This window comes from Sorex araneus, chromosome 5, assembly GCF_027595985.1.
Source record: "Sorex araneus isolate mSorAra2 chromosome 5, mSorAra2.pri, whole genome shotgun sequence".
Taxonomy (NCBI): domain Eukaryota; kingdom Metazoa; phylum Chordata; class Mammalia; order Eulipotyphla; family Soricidae; genus Sorex; species Sorex araneus.
In genome coordinates this window covers 182,291,200-182,308,131 of record NC_073306.1, presented here as the reverse complement: position 1 = coordinate 182,308,131, position 16,932 = coordinate 182,291,200, and the positions used below count along the sequence as shown (strand labels likewise).

At 52.1% G+C, this 16,932-nt stretch overlaps 1 protein-coding gene across 4 annotated transcripts in view; it reads right to left on the bottom strand.

Annotated features, from left to right (window-relative positions):
- KIT (KIT proto-oncogene, receptor tyrosine kinase) overlaps window positions 1-16,932 on the bottom strand; it is a 97,535-nt gene that overhangs the window by 51,718 nt on the left and 28,885 nt on the right. For all 4 annotated transcript variants that reach the window (XM_004607981.2, XM_004607980.2, XM_055140144.1 and 1 more), the window contains exon 2: window positions 1,531-1,800. In XM_004607981.2, the coding sequence (XP_004608038.2) occupies window positions 1,531-1,800 (270 nt within the window). The remainder of the gene's footprint in view (window positions 1-1,530; window positions 1,801-16,932) is intronic.

The window sequence follows — 16,932 nt, the reverse complement described above, 5'->3', positions numbered from 1 at the left end:
CGCCTGTTTCAGTGATAGCGCCATCCAGGCACCAATCCAGGACGAACAACAGAAGCTACAAGCCAGGTTATAATCTAAGTTTTAGATGCCGAAATTTGGGGACTTCTTTCTCTCCCCTAAGCAAAAAGACACTCCTCCCTCACCCCTCCCCAGCAAACCTCCTCTTGGCATGGTATTCACTGCACAAAAACAGCTGAATCACTGGATTCGTCCCAGAGAACATGGTGTCAGACTCCAGCTACCATTTTTATCTTGTTTCTAAGCCATCGCAATGTTTTACAATGGCCCAACTAACATTTATTAAGGACCAAAGAGGAGTAAGGGACAATTAGCTCACTGAAAACATTTTTTGGGATTTACTCCCTGAAAGTGGGTCAATTCTTTTGAAGTGTCAGTCTGTGGGGGCCTGTAGAGGCCCTTTGTTCCCTGAAGTGTCTTTACTAGATGGGGGTGTCTGGGATCTCAAGGTATTAAAAAGGAGATTTCCCAAAGGGCCTAATTAAGTCTCAGGGTTGACCACAAGCCTCCAGACAAATGGACCTACGTATTGTAATCTCATTAGGTAGCGGGGCACAGCCTGACAACCTTCAGTTGGTGTTAAAGCTACAATTCATCAAGAGATGGGGAAGACTGACACACAAACAAACAAAACGTCTAGGCTTTCTAAACCCAGCTGGTTCTGTTTTATCTATGGCTCCGTCATCTCTATTTGTGTTCGTCAAATGCCGGGCCAGTGCCAAAACCATCGGTGTAGAAAAGCTGAAAACCACCTTGGTTATAAACTGCCAGATTTGGATCTGGTATGCAGGACAGTGTGAAAAGGCGAAAGATCACGGCTCTATATATCACCCGTAATTAAGAATGATCCTCAAACTGTTAGAACAGAGAAGGGACCACTATAACAATAATAGCTGGAAATGATCATTCTGGACAAAGGAACGGAGTGCTAAAAGTAGGTAAAGGGATAAACATGATAGCCTTTCAGTACCTATGTTGCAAGCCATAATGCCCAAAAGGAAAGAGAGAGAGAGAGAGAGAGAGAGAGAGAGAGAGAGAGAGAGAGAGAGAGAGAGGAGAGAGAGAGAGAAGAAAAATGAGGGGAAAATAGAAAAAAAACGGGACACTGGAAGTGGGAAATGTACACTGGTGGAGGAAGGGTGTTGGAACCCAATTCTGAAATACTTTGTAACTGTGTATCTCACAATGATTCAATAAAAAAAGTTCTAAAATATCAAATTAAATTTAAAAAAATGATCCGCAAAAGCAGTATTTCTCAAAATTGGAATCCCTAAGATTGGGGCACTAGACTATTCTGAAAAGTTTACTGGCAAAACCTGCAGCAATAATGGGGGAGGGAGATACAAGCAACTGGAGGACAACAGGCAGGATTGGGGGGCACAAGGATGGGGGGATGGCCGGCCACAGGAAGGAAATAAGGTCAGAAGGGGGCCAGGTCAGAAGAAGCGTGTAAGACACTGCTAGAAAGCATAATTACTGGGGGAGGGGGGGGGAGGGAAATCAAGCCTTTACCTTTCACAAACACATAAATAGAGCTGCTGAGGCCAGCTTTATTGATGCACGTGTAATTGCCCGTGTTGGGGGCCTCGGCGCTGTCTATGAGCCATTCATGGTGATGATTCTCATTCAGTACATCCAGGGATGCAAAAGTCCACTTGACAAATTCAGGATCGGTGCAGAGCAGTCGAATCTCGTCACCAACATCAACTATTAAGTCTGATTCTGCTGGATGGATGGATGGAGGAGATGGTTCTTGTGGACTCACAGACGGTTGTGAAGAGCCTGCCGAGAAACACAAGAATTGCGTTGAGTATGATCTTTCCACTTGGTAAAATAAAGCCGTTTCTACAATATTCCTTTCCATTTTCTGTGCACCCTACAGTAAAAATAGGACAAAGCAGCCCTGCTATTTATGGTGAGGAAGAAGAGAGTCTTGAGTTCATCTAAAAAAACTTTTCATTAATCCTTAAGGCCATCCTTGGTATGCAAACCAGGGCTTGGTGGATGCTGTGGCTTCTCGGGGTTAAATGTACAACTAGACCGAGTTTCCATTCTGAATATGGACCACTAGCAATGGTCTGAGGACAACCAGCTTCGAACCAACAACAACAGCAACAAAATCTCACAATGAAAAACAAATGAAAAAAAAATTATAGTTCTATCCCGTTTGTTAAATTGTACACAACCATGATACAGCCTAGTTTTTTCTTACAGTTCTGTTGATTAGTGATCTCCAAGGTATTGGCCTGTATGAAAATCTTCACCAAAAGAACTGTCAATTTCAAACACTGAGCAGATATGACACCATCTCAGAATTATATTTCTTTGTGGGAGAGGGTGGTGTGAACACCGAGTTCTCGGGGCTTACTTACTCCTGGCTCTGTGCCGAGGGGACATGATTGGTGGCAGGATCAAAGCAGGGTTAATGTTGGACAAGGCAAGTGGCTTAACCAAATACTACCTGTCTGGCCCCAAGAGCAGACCATGAACTATTTCAAGGTAGATGTTGGGTTGCAGGCTGACTGACCAAATGGCTAGACAGGTTTCCCAGAGAGGAAAATTAGTAAGAAGATGCAAAATTTAGCCCAGATATGGGAAAGGTCCAGCTCCAGTTGGAAATCTTAGGGCTTGGCCACTGATAAGTATGTATGCTTCTCCCTGGCTGCCTAGGACCAATTTTCTGTACTGTATGACCCCCAAATATTACAAATATCCAAATATCTCTTGGTAGGAAAATGGTTTCCCAAACTGCTCTCGACTGTGAATATAAAACATGAACCTTTTCATTCATGCATGAATGCAAATGATATCCGTTCATTAATTATGATACGCAGAAACAAGGTGCTGGGGAAAGTTCATTTATGTGTGACATATGATCCTTACACTTCGGAGATACAAGAATATTACACTCAAATGTCCAAACAAATAAATGAGACACAGCTACAAGATTGTACTTTAAACTGGGGGGTGAGCAGGATGTTCGCAGTAATAGAAGAGTCTAGAAAAAACAGACATGCACCACTGGTACCAAATAGACTGCAGAAACACAAACTCTTTCAGCAGTAAGCCCACGTGAAACAGACTGTCGGACAGCTGTGAAAATCTGCAGGATTTTCCCCTTTGTGATCACGTTACACCTCAGACTCACTAAGAGGTTAATTTTTAATTCATTTTCAGATTGTTGCCAAATTTTTCGAGACCCACCTCTCTCTCCTCCCCCGCATATACTCAGTTACATAAATTTATGTGAGGTTATGACCCGTAGTTTAAGAAGTTAGGCACCATGCTATTATTAGAGCAGAGGTTCCAAACTTATTTGGCCTATAAGTTTGAAAGAAAAAAAAAAGAGGGGCGAGTGGAGAGAATCACATCACAACTTCCCCGGGAAATCAGAAGGCAACACACTGAAAGGGAATTGCACCTGTGGTCACTGCTGTCCCAGTACCTCCTAGGAGGCCCGTCACTCACTCTGGGAAAGACTGTCAGAGGAAAACCCTAATAATGGTTAGAAAGCAATGTGAAAAGAAACCCAAGGTGGACTCACCCAAGCGGGGTGCAGGAAATGGAAGCAAGTTTCCCGCTGGGAAAGGGCTAGGTGGCTCTCCGTGCTGGCCTTGCAAGCGTGAGCCGTGTGTTTGCTCCATAGAGCCTCCCAAATAGGTATACAATGAGACACAGAAATGGAAGCCCTGCTGCCTCGGACCCCAGCACAGCCACGGGAGACCCATCTCCGGCAATACTTGAAAACCAGGTCCAGGGGCCCAGGAGATGGCTCCGTGGCTAAAGCACCTGCCTTCTAAGTGTGAGATTAGGAGTTCCATCCCCGGGGATGCCCATATGCACTAAGCATGATCCTGGGAGCTCTGCCACTCAGGCCAGCGGCTCTGCCCGGTGGTGCCTGGGGAGCACTGTGGGCGAGAATGAGAGCATCGCAACCGAAGAGGCCACCCCAGAGAGCAACACAACTGTGTGGATGGGTGGAGGCCAGACACCCCAACAGCAGCAGCAGAGCAAAGGAAAAGGGGTGTGGGGAAGAAGAAAAGGTCGGAGAGCAGGGGGCGGGCTGGACCAACAGGATACAGAATGTCCTGGAAAGCTCTCGGTCAGTTCTGCAGAAACACGCGCTGTGGACTCCCGGGAATGGGATGTGGGTCCCCCCAACACACACAAGGCTGGAGACCGGCACTGCCTGTCGGCAGCAGGAGTGAGCACCACCAAACAGGTGGGGAAGGGGGCCGAGAAGGAGAGCAGAGGCGGCCAGGGAACTCTGCAGAGGCTCGGGTGCCGTGTGGGGAGAGGAGCAGTATCAGGCGAATGGGCCAGAAGAGGCCAGGGCTGCTCCCAGCTGCCACCTGGGCAGTGGTGATTGCTCACCTTACTCCCAGATGGTCAGATGGTGGAGGCAGAAAGGCAGGTGCCAGCGGATATAAGGTATGGGCGCAGGTGACCAAGGGACAGGACTGTGGGAAAAGAGAACAGACCAAGGGTGGCTCTTAGAGGGCTCTGCTGGCCAAAGGGGTGTAGAAGAGCACAGAGGGAAAATCACAAAAGTGGATGCATACATGCACACACACGCACAAGTGCACACACACAAACACACACAAGCACAAACACACATATGCGCAAGCACACACGTCTGCATGAGTGCACACCCAGGCACACACATGCCCAAGCAGACAAGCACAAACATGCCTACGAAGGGACCTGCAAAAGTGCATGGATAAGCACACACACACACACACACACACACACACACACACACACACACACACACACCCCTACAAAAGTGTGCACACAAGCACACACATGGACCAACAAAGCACACAAACTCGTCCAAGACAGGAAGGGAAGAGATCAAAAAGGCAAAGAAGGTAATGCACGGGGCTTCAAAGGTAACACGGCTGGGCACTGGATGGCAAGTGCTGAGAACAGTGAAAGAAAATGATAAAAGGGACCCGGGAGTAACAATTTCTGCTATCTAGGAAATTCTGTTTGCTTCTCAGTTGAAGGCAAAAACAACCATAGACATTTCCACGAGTGGGTTGGGGGTGGCAGGAGGCAGAGAAAGAGAGCTCTAGTCCCCCATGGTTCGAAGTGATGTAACCCAGAGGCCAAACTGGCACGGAGAGAGGGATACTGTGAAGGGGTTCAAAGATGGGGTGAAACTGTCCCCCAGGATAACTGGAATAGGAGCTGCCTGAACCCCAGTGCATTACTCAGACGAGATCCTCAGGGCTACCCTGGCATCAGCCTTTGTCTGCGGTTGTCACAAGAAGCTCTTTCAGCCGGATGGGGCCATCAGCAGGCTGGGATCCCAGAAGGCAGCCGTCAGGTCATTATAATCACCAACATCACTTAGCACCCACAGGAGACGAGCTGCTGGGCGAGGCTCCCAGGTCCACTGAACTCAGTCTCTGAATGGAACCACCACGGGAAAGTATACGGAAGCCAAGCAGCCGGGATTATTCCGAGTCACCCAGAACACTCCAGAACATTCCTGAGTGGGAATGGACACAGTAACAAATGGAAACACTATAATCTTATCTCCCTCCCGTTTAAAGAAGAAAGGGATGGAGAGGTGGAGAGAGGGACTGAGGGAGGGGGGGAGGGAAGTTTGGGGCTGGGAAAACAGTTCCAAGGATGGAGCCTATGGCTGGTACACACTAGCCCCCAAGTCCCGCCCACAGCCCTACAGAGCCCTCTAAGCACAGGGGATATGGCCCGGGTGGCCCCAGACACACTGGCCCCAGCACTGAACTGTCAGCTGCACACAGCCATGCCCCAGGACTGCCACAGCATGCGGAGCAAAAAGCAAAAGAGCAGTTCAAAGTGAATGTGAGTAACTTGCATGAAAATTTTCATGCAAAAATTCTACTGCAGGGGCCAGAGGGAGCACAAGGAGTAAAGGCACTTGCCTGACACACAGCCAAGCCGGGTTCAATGCCACGTATGGTGCCCTAAGCACCCCAGGAGTGATCCCTGAGCACAGAGCCCAGAGAAAGGCCTGGGCACCCCTGTGTGTGGCTCCAGCCCTCCTCTCATCAGTCCTGACTTTCAGGTCCTGTGGTGAACAGTCCCACCACCTTCTCCAGGGGCTCCTCCTCATGCTTCCACGCCAAGCAACAAATCCCAACTCCCTTTTTCCCGGCACCTGCACATCCCGGCACCCCTTGCTCTCCTGCAGCCCTACCCCAGACTGAACACTTGTCCCCTTTCAGAGACACACCCTGGTCTCCCTCCACCAAGATCTCCATGCCACCAGTCTCTGCTCCCATGTACCCTGCTCCCCGACTTACCGCCCTGTCGTCCCCAGGCTGTGACCTGCCTTTCACACAACCTGTCACTGTCACTGTCATCCTGTCATCCCGTTGCTCATCGATTTGCTCGAGCAGGCACCAGTAACGTCTCCATTGTGAGACTTATTTGTTACTGTTTTGGGCATGTTGAATACGCCACGGGTAGCTTGCCAGGCTCTGCCGTGCTAGCGGGATACTCTCGGTAGCTTGCTGGGTTCTCCGAGAGGGGCGGAGGAATCAAACCCGGGTTGGTCGAGTGCAAGGCGAACGCCCAACCGCTGTGCTATTGCTGCATCCCACACAACCTAACTACCAGACTCAAATCCCCAAAGAGGGACTTCAGCATGGATCCCTCTTTGACAAATCATCTTAAGGAGCCTGATTCCTACCTGTTTACCTGGCCCCAATCATCCTCCCCCTCCAATGAGACATAGCCTCTGGCTGACGGGTTCAGAGTCCCGTTGAGGGTCTCCATTCCTTGTGAAGCCCTTCTTTATGCCCTTCCATCCACCGAGGCCCCCGAAGATATACCCCCACTGACTCTAAAGGTTCTGGCGTCGTGGGTGCTGTTCACACCACTGTAGAATGTCTTCACTACATCCCAGGACGCAGTCAGGCCGCCTTCGTGAGCTTGTTCAGATGGTCACCGAGACTGGGTCAGCTCTTAGCTCCCTTCCCCAGTCATCTGCACTCTTCTGCCGAGCACAGCAGTAACAAAGTCCCCTGGAGCCCAGAACACACCCAAGATGGGACAGGACAGGTCCCCAGACGACACCAACCCTCTGGAACCCCAGTCAGTATAGTCCACCGACTGAACCCCCCTCCAGAGAGGATTCGGGCCTGGTCTCTTTTTTCAGGGAAAGACACAGTCTAACTCGTCCAGGAAAATGGCATCAAATTCCTCCAGGAAAATGGCCCCAGACCTTCCGGAGACGGGAGACGGGCCTCCAAGAGGCAGGGCCTCCACTCATGCTTCGCTTCTACCGTTTACGAACATTCTTTTAAAATAAAAAAAAAGTAATTACCGCCAGGTGCATTCCGGGTTTGGATTCCAAAATAAATTATTTATATACTCAATTCCCAGAACCATAGTACAAAAGGAAAATAGAGCTGATATTATGGTGGGATTATGGGTAATGTTGATTCTTTTTTCCCCCCCAAAACTACCTTGAATGTCATTATAATGTTCTCATAATAAGACTAGAGACTCATGTTAAAAGATATATGTATGCGGTATGTAAGAGAGAGAGTGTGCATGTGTGTATGTTTGTGTGTAATATATAATTCAGAACCAATAAGGTATTCCAAGTGAGTTGAACGCTCGGAAATTACACATTTGGGAAGGCGTCCCCACACGGCACGTGCCCAACAAATGTTCGTGGAAACAGGTTTCAGCTACATCAGGACTTTTTTGCATTAGCAAAAATGTACTTCCTAAATAATCCTGGGCTCGGGATAAGATTGAGTGGGTCCTTTCTGTTCTCTGAGCACATGCTAAATGAAGGTGTCAAAAAAAAAAAAAAAACCCTCCTGTGGGACAGCAGCTCCTCACACTACAGGCTGGGGCTGCCTGGGGCTGGTCAGCAAGTCCGTAGCCCTGGGCACCTGCCCGCGGTGCTGAAGGGAGAAGGAGGCAGCCTTTGCATGTGAGGGGCATGCATGCAGGCACGGGGTCAATACGAACACTCCCTCGGATCATTTTTATGACTCAAAAAGTCGTGAAAGCGTTAAGACCCTGCTCTAAAGAGCAAGTTTAGGTACCAAAAGGTCGCAATCAGCCAGGGGGCACAGACAGAGGAGCATAAATAAAAGGTATTCCTTGGGACTGATGCTACAGTACAGTGGGAGGACTGTCACTGTCCTTGCATGCAGCCAACCTGGGTTCAATCCCCAGCACCCCATATGGTCTCCCGAATCCCACGAGGATTCTGAGTTCAGAGCCAGGAGTAAATCCCTGAGCAAAACTAGGTGTGGCTCTCAAACAAAAGATAATAATAATAATAAGAGGTGGTTCAGAGCAGCATCTGCAACAGCAGGACCCCTAGGATAATCCAGGAGGAGACAAGACACTGCATCAGTTGATGGGGGACACTGCATCAGTTGATGGGGGACACTGCATCAGTTGATGGGGAAAAGAAGGGACAGACAAGGGATGCACAGGACAAGGGGCACACAGGAAGGAAGCAAAGTAGGGGCAGGAGGAGCCAGAAAAATGATGAGCAACCGCCCTGCACGAGTGCACTGCAGACCGTTTCAGTCATCCAGCCTCATGCCTCTCAGAGAGGCCCTGCCCCCAAGGCTGTGACATCCATCGCCCACTGAGGTATTGGCCTCAATGTCCGAGATGACGTCACGGCTGCATGTGTCTCTGAGACCATGTTCCTGTCACTGCCTATACAACAGAACAACACTCAGCCAGTAAGAAGTGAAATTCTGGGGCTGGAGCAATAGCACCGCGGGTAGGGCCTTTGCCTTGCACACAGACTACCTGAGTTTAATTCACACCATCCCTTATCCCTGAGCACCGCCAGGAGTAATTCCTGAGCACAAAGCCAGGAGTAACCCCTGTGCATCGCCAGGTGTGACCCCCTAAAAAAAAAAAGCGGGGGGGAAGGAAAAAAGTGAAATTCTGACTACACACACACCTCACCAGATGAGGCTTGAGACTTGCCAACGTTGCATGAGAGAAACACACAGGGGCCTTCAATTCACACCTGGGGGAGGGGTGGGGATTCTGCCCCCCAACTGTTTCACAAGCAGTAGGATTTGGAAATAGAAGTGAGACAAGGCAGACCCGCACCCTGGGAGGGGTGGGGCCGACGGCGCCCCTGAGAACTCACACTGAGCTGACGCAAACCCCAAGGCACTAAGGACAGAGCAGCTGTTTATCACTGGGGAGGCTCGGGAGGGGCTCCCGGTTGTACTCAGGGGTCCCCACCTGTGAGTCTCAGCCAACTGGACCCAGGACCGTGTTTCGATACTGGTGGGGGGATGGGGGTGGAGAGACCCATGTGGTGCCAGGGACGGAACCCAGGTCAGGCGCACGCTAGACACGCAACCCAGTCACTGAACTATCTCCCAGCCCCACCTTTGAAACGAAATAAATAAAACACTCAAAGCATACCTGCACGCTCCGTCACCTATCAGTTAAATAAAAGACAAACGAAGGGGGCCAAAGAGGTAGTACAATGGGTAAGGTGCCTGTCTTGTACACGGCCCACCGGGGTTCGGTCCCTGGCATCCCCTATGCCCCCCAGTGCCACCAGGAGTAATTCCTGAGCACAGAGCCCAGAGTGACCTCCGAGCATCGCCTGGTAACTGAGACTCCACACTGGGCTTACACCGCGCGAGGTTCCTGGGAGCTATCCACACGGAACATCCTGCCGGGCTCGGGACTCTCCCCCAGCCGCCCCGAGTGATGGGACCAAGTCAGTCACCACAGACACTTTCCACCCACCCCCACCTCCCCGCCCCCCGGACTTCACCTGCTCGCACACATCTGAAGCTCCATGGTGGGATTTATAGCCGGGGTTGAAAGTGAGGAAGTCGCCTTCTCTCCCCTGAACACATAAAAGGAACTGGGTGACGCCATGGGGAGGAAGAGCCCCTCCCCGGGACCCCCCGAGAGGCCTCTGCTCCCTGGGGGAAGTGGAGCAGGATGGGCTGTGGCAGGGGCCCAGCCTCCCCCCGGGCAGCTCAGTCTGCCAACGGCTCCCATGCTGTCGAACCACAATCCAGAAGACAAAAGCTGATCCTCTGCCTATCACACTGTTCCTGACGTACTTTCCCAGCCCCCTAGGAGCAAACGGGATAAAAACCAAGATGGAAGGATCCTGAGTTGCCCACAGCACCCAGGAGGCTTTCAAACAAATAGATGATTCTGGAAATAGAAGCACGCTGGGGGCAGAGAGGGGCGGGAGGTCTGGAAAACCACCCCCACCCCACGTGCTCAAAAACGCTCTTGTCTGACAGGGGAGAGTGTGCACATCCGTTGTGACCGTCTGCACCACGGGAGATCCAGGGAGGTCCCCGCCGGGCAGGGGAGGCCACGCCACCCCGGCCACAGAGAACCTTTCATCTCCATGTGCAGAATCATGACTAGACAGGGATGGGAAGCCCGGTCCAGTGCAGGAAACAAACCCACTGCAAGTGGAATAAAATACTGAGATAGTACAGCGGGCAGGGCACCTGCCCCGCACGTGGCTGACCAAGGTTCAATCCCCAGCATCCCATGTGGTTCCCCCCCTAAGCCCTGCCTGGAGTGGCCCCCTGAGCACAGAGGCAGGAGTAATCCCTGAGCACTATCAGGTATGCACACCCACCCATTTAAAAAAAAAAAAAAAGGGGGTACTAAGAAGGAAGAAGCATAGCCCAGGAGTCAAAGGAGCATTTTTCCCTCTGCCTAAATGCAAGAGGGAGAATGGGGGGCAGAGTCGGGGAGAGGCTGGGGTGGGGGGTGTGCGTGGGGACACACAGCCAGAAAGAATCTGTCTGCACAGCTTGTCTTTATAGGTGCACTCGAGGCACCGGAGCAATAGCACAGCGAGTAGGGCAAATGCCCGGCACCCCATATGGCCCCCTAAACGCTGCCTGGGGTCATTCCTGAGGGCAGAGCCAGGAGTAACCCCCAGTGTTGCCCGGTGTGGCCCAAAAAGCAACAACAATAAAAACAAAGGGGCACAAGGAAGGGCCTGGCAATTGCAAAGTTTCCAAAGGCGCGAAGTGATTGAGACGCTCATCCTAATGGGACCCCCACACCGGCCCCCAAGTGTGTGCTCTCAGAATTCAAATCAGGGTCCACATCCACCTCCAGCTTCAGTGTCTCGGAGGGCCAGAGGCACGGAGGGAGCACTGGGAGGGATGACTCTTAACAGGGATAGAGGAGAAGCATAGAGGGAAGACCATGTGGAACAGAGAGTGTCCCCCCGGGCGTCAGGGTGCCAATCTTCTCAGTGTCCAACAACTGCAAACACTCTTGTTGCAGGCAGACAGAGGGCTCCTCATAGCAAGGACTGGGGAACTAACAAACTTGCTTAGCCCGGAAGTAGCCCAGAGGCATAAGACACCCCCCCCATCCCTTTGAGATGCAAATCCGGAGCTCCTGTGGCAATGGAGAAACTGAGGCACCACCCAGAGAAGGGTGGACCCCGTCAGAGGCTATAGGAGACTCCTAAGGTCCTGGCAAGAATACGAAAGGGCCGACTAGGGAGTCCATGGCTTTCCCAGTGCCAAGACGGGGATGAACTCCGGCCGAGACAATATGGAGAGATTACATGTAGCCTTCTTTCCCAAAGCCTCTCTCTCACTTTCCCCCCATTCCACCTTCTTCTAAAATTCTTCTCTGCGAAGAAAGGCAGTGTTTCTGGAAAACCTGTGCCCAGGCAGACTGACCCTGCCTTTCTGCTTCCCTGCAAAGAGCAGCTCCTCCTCGCCCCAGCCTGAGTTCACATCTCCCAAAGAACTAGGGTGGGGGGAGGTCAATCCCGCACCGAGCAAGATAAATGGGCTTCACTGGCAGCTTGGTGGCTGCCCCCTGGGGCTGGTGTGAAGGGAGCATTCAAATGTGGGTGCTCGAAGAGTCCACCGGGACCCACTCCAGGCGTCGGTGGGCTGAGCAGAGAGGCGGGAGCACTGCTTGCTCCAGGCTGCCTCCCTCGCTCCCCACTTCACCCAAGGCTTCTGCCACATTCTGCTATCTTATGTATGTTCTAGATCTGTAGCACTGTCACTATAGAACTGTCATCCCGTTGTTCATCGATTTACTCGAGCGGGCACCAGTAATGTCTTCATTGTGAGACTTGTTACTGTTTTTGGCATATCAAATATGCCACCGGTAGCTTGCCAGGCTCTGCTATGTGGGCAGGATACTCTAGGTAGCTTGCCAGGTTCTCCGCGAGGGACAAAGGAATCGAACCCGGGTTGGCCACGTGCAAGGCAGACACCCTACCCACTGTGCTATCGCTCCACCCATGTTCTAGATCACATCTAAAAAATAAGAGTCAGGGTTGGAGCGATAGTACAGCGGGTATGGCGTTTGCCTTACACGCGGCTGACCCGGGTTCAACTCCCAGCATCCCATGTGGTCCCCTGAGCACTGCCAGGAGTAACTCTTGAGTGCATAAGCCAAGAGTAACCCCTGCACATTGTTGGGTGTGATGCAAAAATAAAAAATTAAAAAATTTTAAAAAGAGTCAATGAATGTGGGGACTGGAGGAGGGGTCGGAGCCACACCTGGCATGCTGGGGGGGCTACTCCTGGTTCTGCATCAAGGGGGTTGTTCCCATCAGGAGACAGTGCATGACCTTCCACATGCCAGGTGTTTTCAGTCCATGATGCACTCAGTGGGTTTTTCAGGGGGCATAAAACCATGAGTTTTTCCAAAGAGTCAATCACCTACTTCCAAACACACACCACTAAATCTCTACTAACTCCAACCTCCAAAAGCCTCTCCATGGCAAGAAGTTTGAGAACAATCTTAAATTTAAATGCATGACAAGTTCCCAGATTCACAATTCTATTTCCGAAGGCTTTCTGGGCAAGAGGGAGTTCAGGTCTATCTTTAACCTCATAATACGGATTAAAGCACCTATCTGGGTAGAGCTCATCATTAAAATCTACTCAGGTATAGACACAGGTAAATAATAACTACCTGACATGATCTCCTTCACTGACTTTTTGAAGTCTTGCCTGCAATTCTCCTGTGTCTGAGACCAGGGGGGGAAAAAAAAAACTTAACTCCCTGGTGCAATGCAAATGTGCATTTCCCTTTTAAAAAGCAAAAGCAAGAAATCTTCTCTCTGCACTCCAGGTCTCAGTGCTATGTTCAGTACAGGATATTGACAATACAAAAATCTGTTTCAATATTGTGACAGTTTACTGTTCCAAGAAATAAGGATATGCCATTATAAAAATGATCAGCCATTTGGAAGTCGGTTTTAAATCACTAAGAAAGACTTCACCACCGCAGCCCACTTTCAAAAAAGAAAAAAAAAAAAAGGCAGCTCTTGGTAGTTGGAGGAAAGATTATGAACTAATTGACAGAAGGAAGCCCAAGGACAGCAATAAAAGCAGGAGCTTTAGTAATTAGCGGAGTGAGAGGGATCCCTAACAAAGCTGGTACTTTTGAAAGGTGCCTTCACAGAGGAGATGGTAACTGAGTTCCTAAACAGGTAGCCTGGGAGGGACCCGGGGACCCAGAACACAAAGCCGGGGCTCATAGCACAGTGGAGAAGGAGCACTCCCACCCACAATACAACACAAGTCAGCAAAGGCCAAAGGGGGACAAAAGGGCGACGGAGGGGTGGGCCAGACAAAGGGAGGGACTCTGAGAGCTCCAGCTGGACAATGTGCGACCCGGGCCAGCTGCGGGAGGCCTGAGGACAGGCTTCTGGGCGAGGCAGGAAGGGGGCAGAAGCAAAGGTCACAGACCCAGACACAAATGCAGTCACAGAATCAGTGACAGCACAAGGAGGAGACCCCCGGGGGCTGCAGGGCAGGACTGCCCAGGGGGGCCCGAGTCCTGCTGAGCCTGCCCTGGTTTGGGTGGGGTCACTTGGGAGCAGCAGGACAGGCTGACCAGCACGGCCGGGAGACAAGACCGTACGGGCCAGAGCCCCGATGGGGAGGTCCAGCGGCCGTGGCACAATGAAAGACTGAGATGGTGTTTACAGAGATGAGGGGGGGAGGGTTGTGGGGGCGCTGGAGACAGGCTGCTCCGGGTCCTGAAGGAACAAGAGGAAGGCAGACTCAAGCCCAGTGGGTCAGACCAGGCCACACAGAACCCCCCGAGTCCTGCAGCAGACACGAACTGGGCTCTCAGCAGCTTACAGAGGGGACCTTCGGGGGGACCCGTGGAATCACGCGGGGAGGGAGAGGAGGGGCCGGGAAGAACAAGTCCAGGTGGCCGAGGCAGGTCAAGGAGATGCAGAAATTCCACCGCAGATGGTGCCCAGGGGCCTTCGAGAAGGAAGCTTGGCAGGAAGCAGTTCAAGGAGCAGAAACAGATGAAGCGGCGGCCCCCAAACTGCCACTCCCCCCGCCCTTATTCCAAACCTTGGCGACGCACTAGCATTGCAGACACTTTGAGAAGGGCGAGTGATGAGAAGGGCTGAAGGAAAGAGTCTTTCGGGAGTTAACAAAACTAGAAAATCTCCCAGTCTTAGGACAGCCCGAAGGCTTGAGGACAGCACCTCTTTTGAGTACTAAGTTCCTTGGAGAAGGAGAAACTTAAGGCACCCCCCAGAGAAGCGAGAAGCCATCACAAAACAGGAAAAGCAACCGAGATAAGAGTATGAAAGAATCTAAGGGATTTTTCCCCCGTGACAATGCCCCCATGAGCTTCTCCATATGGAGCGAACTCCAGACCCACGCAGTTCCGGAGAACTTGGTGAAGGCACTTCTTCGACCTCGGCCCTCAGAGATGTCCTCTCCTGCCATGGTTGCCCCCTGAAACAACCCCCATTCTCTCTCAGACACGTCTTTCTCCCCTCACACTCCTCTAAATTTCTTTCAATCAAATTCTTTTAGGGGCTGGAGTGATAGCGCAGCGGGGAGGGCGTTTGCCTTGCACCCGGCTGACCCAAGTTTGATTCCCAGCATCCCATATGGTCCCCTGAGCACCGCCAGGAGTAATTTCTGAGTGCAGAGCCAGGACTTAACCCCTGAGCAACGCCGGGTGTGACCCAAAACAAAACAAAACAAAAACCTCTTTTTATTTCACCTTCCCAGCTCCTCATGAAATACTTTCCTGGAAGGGAAGGGGATGTTTCCTGGAATGCCTGTGCCAGGGTGAGGACCGACCTTCCCTGAGTGCAAGGAGCCAGACCTCACCCGAGTCTGCGCCTGGCTCCGGCGCCCTGCAGAACTGTGAGCTTCAGGCACACTGGGCAGCTTCATCTGCCCAGTTTGGGGGGGAGGAGGGGAGGGGACAGTAGGGGGGTGCGAGCACTCATGCCGCGTAGGTGCTCAGGTGCTCGGCGCAGTCTTTACCAGTCCTGGCCCTCCCCAGGTCTTTCCCAGGGGGGTGAGGTGGCCCAGCACCCCAGCACTAGTCTCAAGGCTTCCTCCCTCACACCCCACCCAAGTCAGCGGCACCTCTTGGGCATGAGAACCAGGAGGCGGGTGACTTGCAATCCAATTTGGGGGCAGCCCAGGGAACCCTCCTTTCCAAGGGGAGGCGCCTCTGCCTCCCTCAAAGTTAGCATCACCCACACCCCAGATGGTCACACGCCCATCCCGCTAGTACCTCTCTGCACGGGGCGAGGGCCAGGGTATGACGCTGTGGGTCACTGAGCAAGAGATGCCTTGTCAGACAGGGCCAGTGGGAAGGGGGCTTGGTGGGGGGTGGGAGAGACTCAGAGAGGACAGAGAGGGAGGACAGAGGTTGCTGGCAGAAAGAAGACATGGGTGTTCCCAGAGGGCTCAGTGGACAGTCGGGGCAAAGAGTCACAGGCAGCTGCGCAGGGGCAGCATGACAACGACTGGGCCGGAGAGATAGGATGGCATTTGCCTTGCCAGTGACCCCAGGTTTGATCCTCAAGTCCTGCCAGGAGTGACCCCTGAGCAGAGGGCCAGGACTAAGCCCTGAGCAGCTGTGTTGGAAGAAGTCTGGAGTCACTCCCTAAGTCCACACCCTCACCCCACCCGCTCCTGAGCTGAAAGCAAGCAATGGGGGGTGGGGGGGTTGGGGGGAACAGGGGGGAGTGGGAGCAGGAGCAGGAAACCTATACAGACCTGAGGCTTCAAGGTCAAATGCCAAAGGACATGACAAGCACATGCACCAGAGCTTAGGACAAAACACAACGTTTGAGTTTTTCTATGCTATAGACAGTCTCCTTGCAGAAGTATCTTGATACACAGAGATAACTGGCCATGGACTATGGAGATAATTGATGCACAGAGTACTGGCCATGGACCCTGTGTCACCATGGACAGGGAGGTGTGACAGGCTCCTGGGTGCCGGAAAGGGTTGTGCCACCAGTGGGGGTGCATGGGGTGCACGTCTCCCAGGAAGCAGGGTCCATGTGCCTCCAGGCTATGGGTATCCCTTTAGCTGAAGCCAATCCTGTCTCTGCAAATGGACAGAAGTTCCCTCCAGGAGCCCAAGGCAGCGAGTGGCTCCATTTTCAGCCCTAACCGTGTGGACCGGCACAGTGCGCATCAGCGCTCAGCATCCTCTCTGCCCTTCCTGCTTTCTGGGTTTCTGGAATCCCTGGGTGGGTACCAGTAAGCTTGTTCCCTGCTGGAAGGTATTTCCCACTCAAATACTTCCGGCCAGTACAAGGAGGGACCAAGACGGCAGGGGACCCCGCAACTTATCCCTGCGCTGGGTCCCCCATCACAAGCAAACTATCGGGGGGCTGGTGGCTAGAGTTTTTGGAAAAGTTGATCCAGGAGATGTTTCCTTTCTACATGTGTCGAAAACCACTCACTGAGAGGACCCACACCTGACGGAAACCATTTCAACTGTAGGCAAATGTCTCTCCAACCTTTGACACATGGGGCCAGAGAGAAAACAGGGGTGAAGACAGTGCTTGCCTTGCACGGGCCTGACCCTGACTCCAGCCCTGACACCTCATATGGTCCTTCCCAAGCATCGCCAGCCGTGATCCCTGAGCAC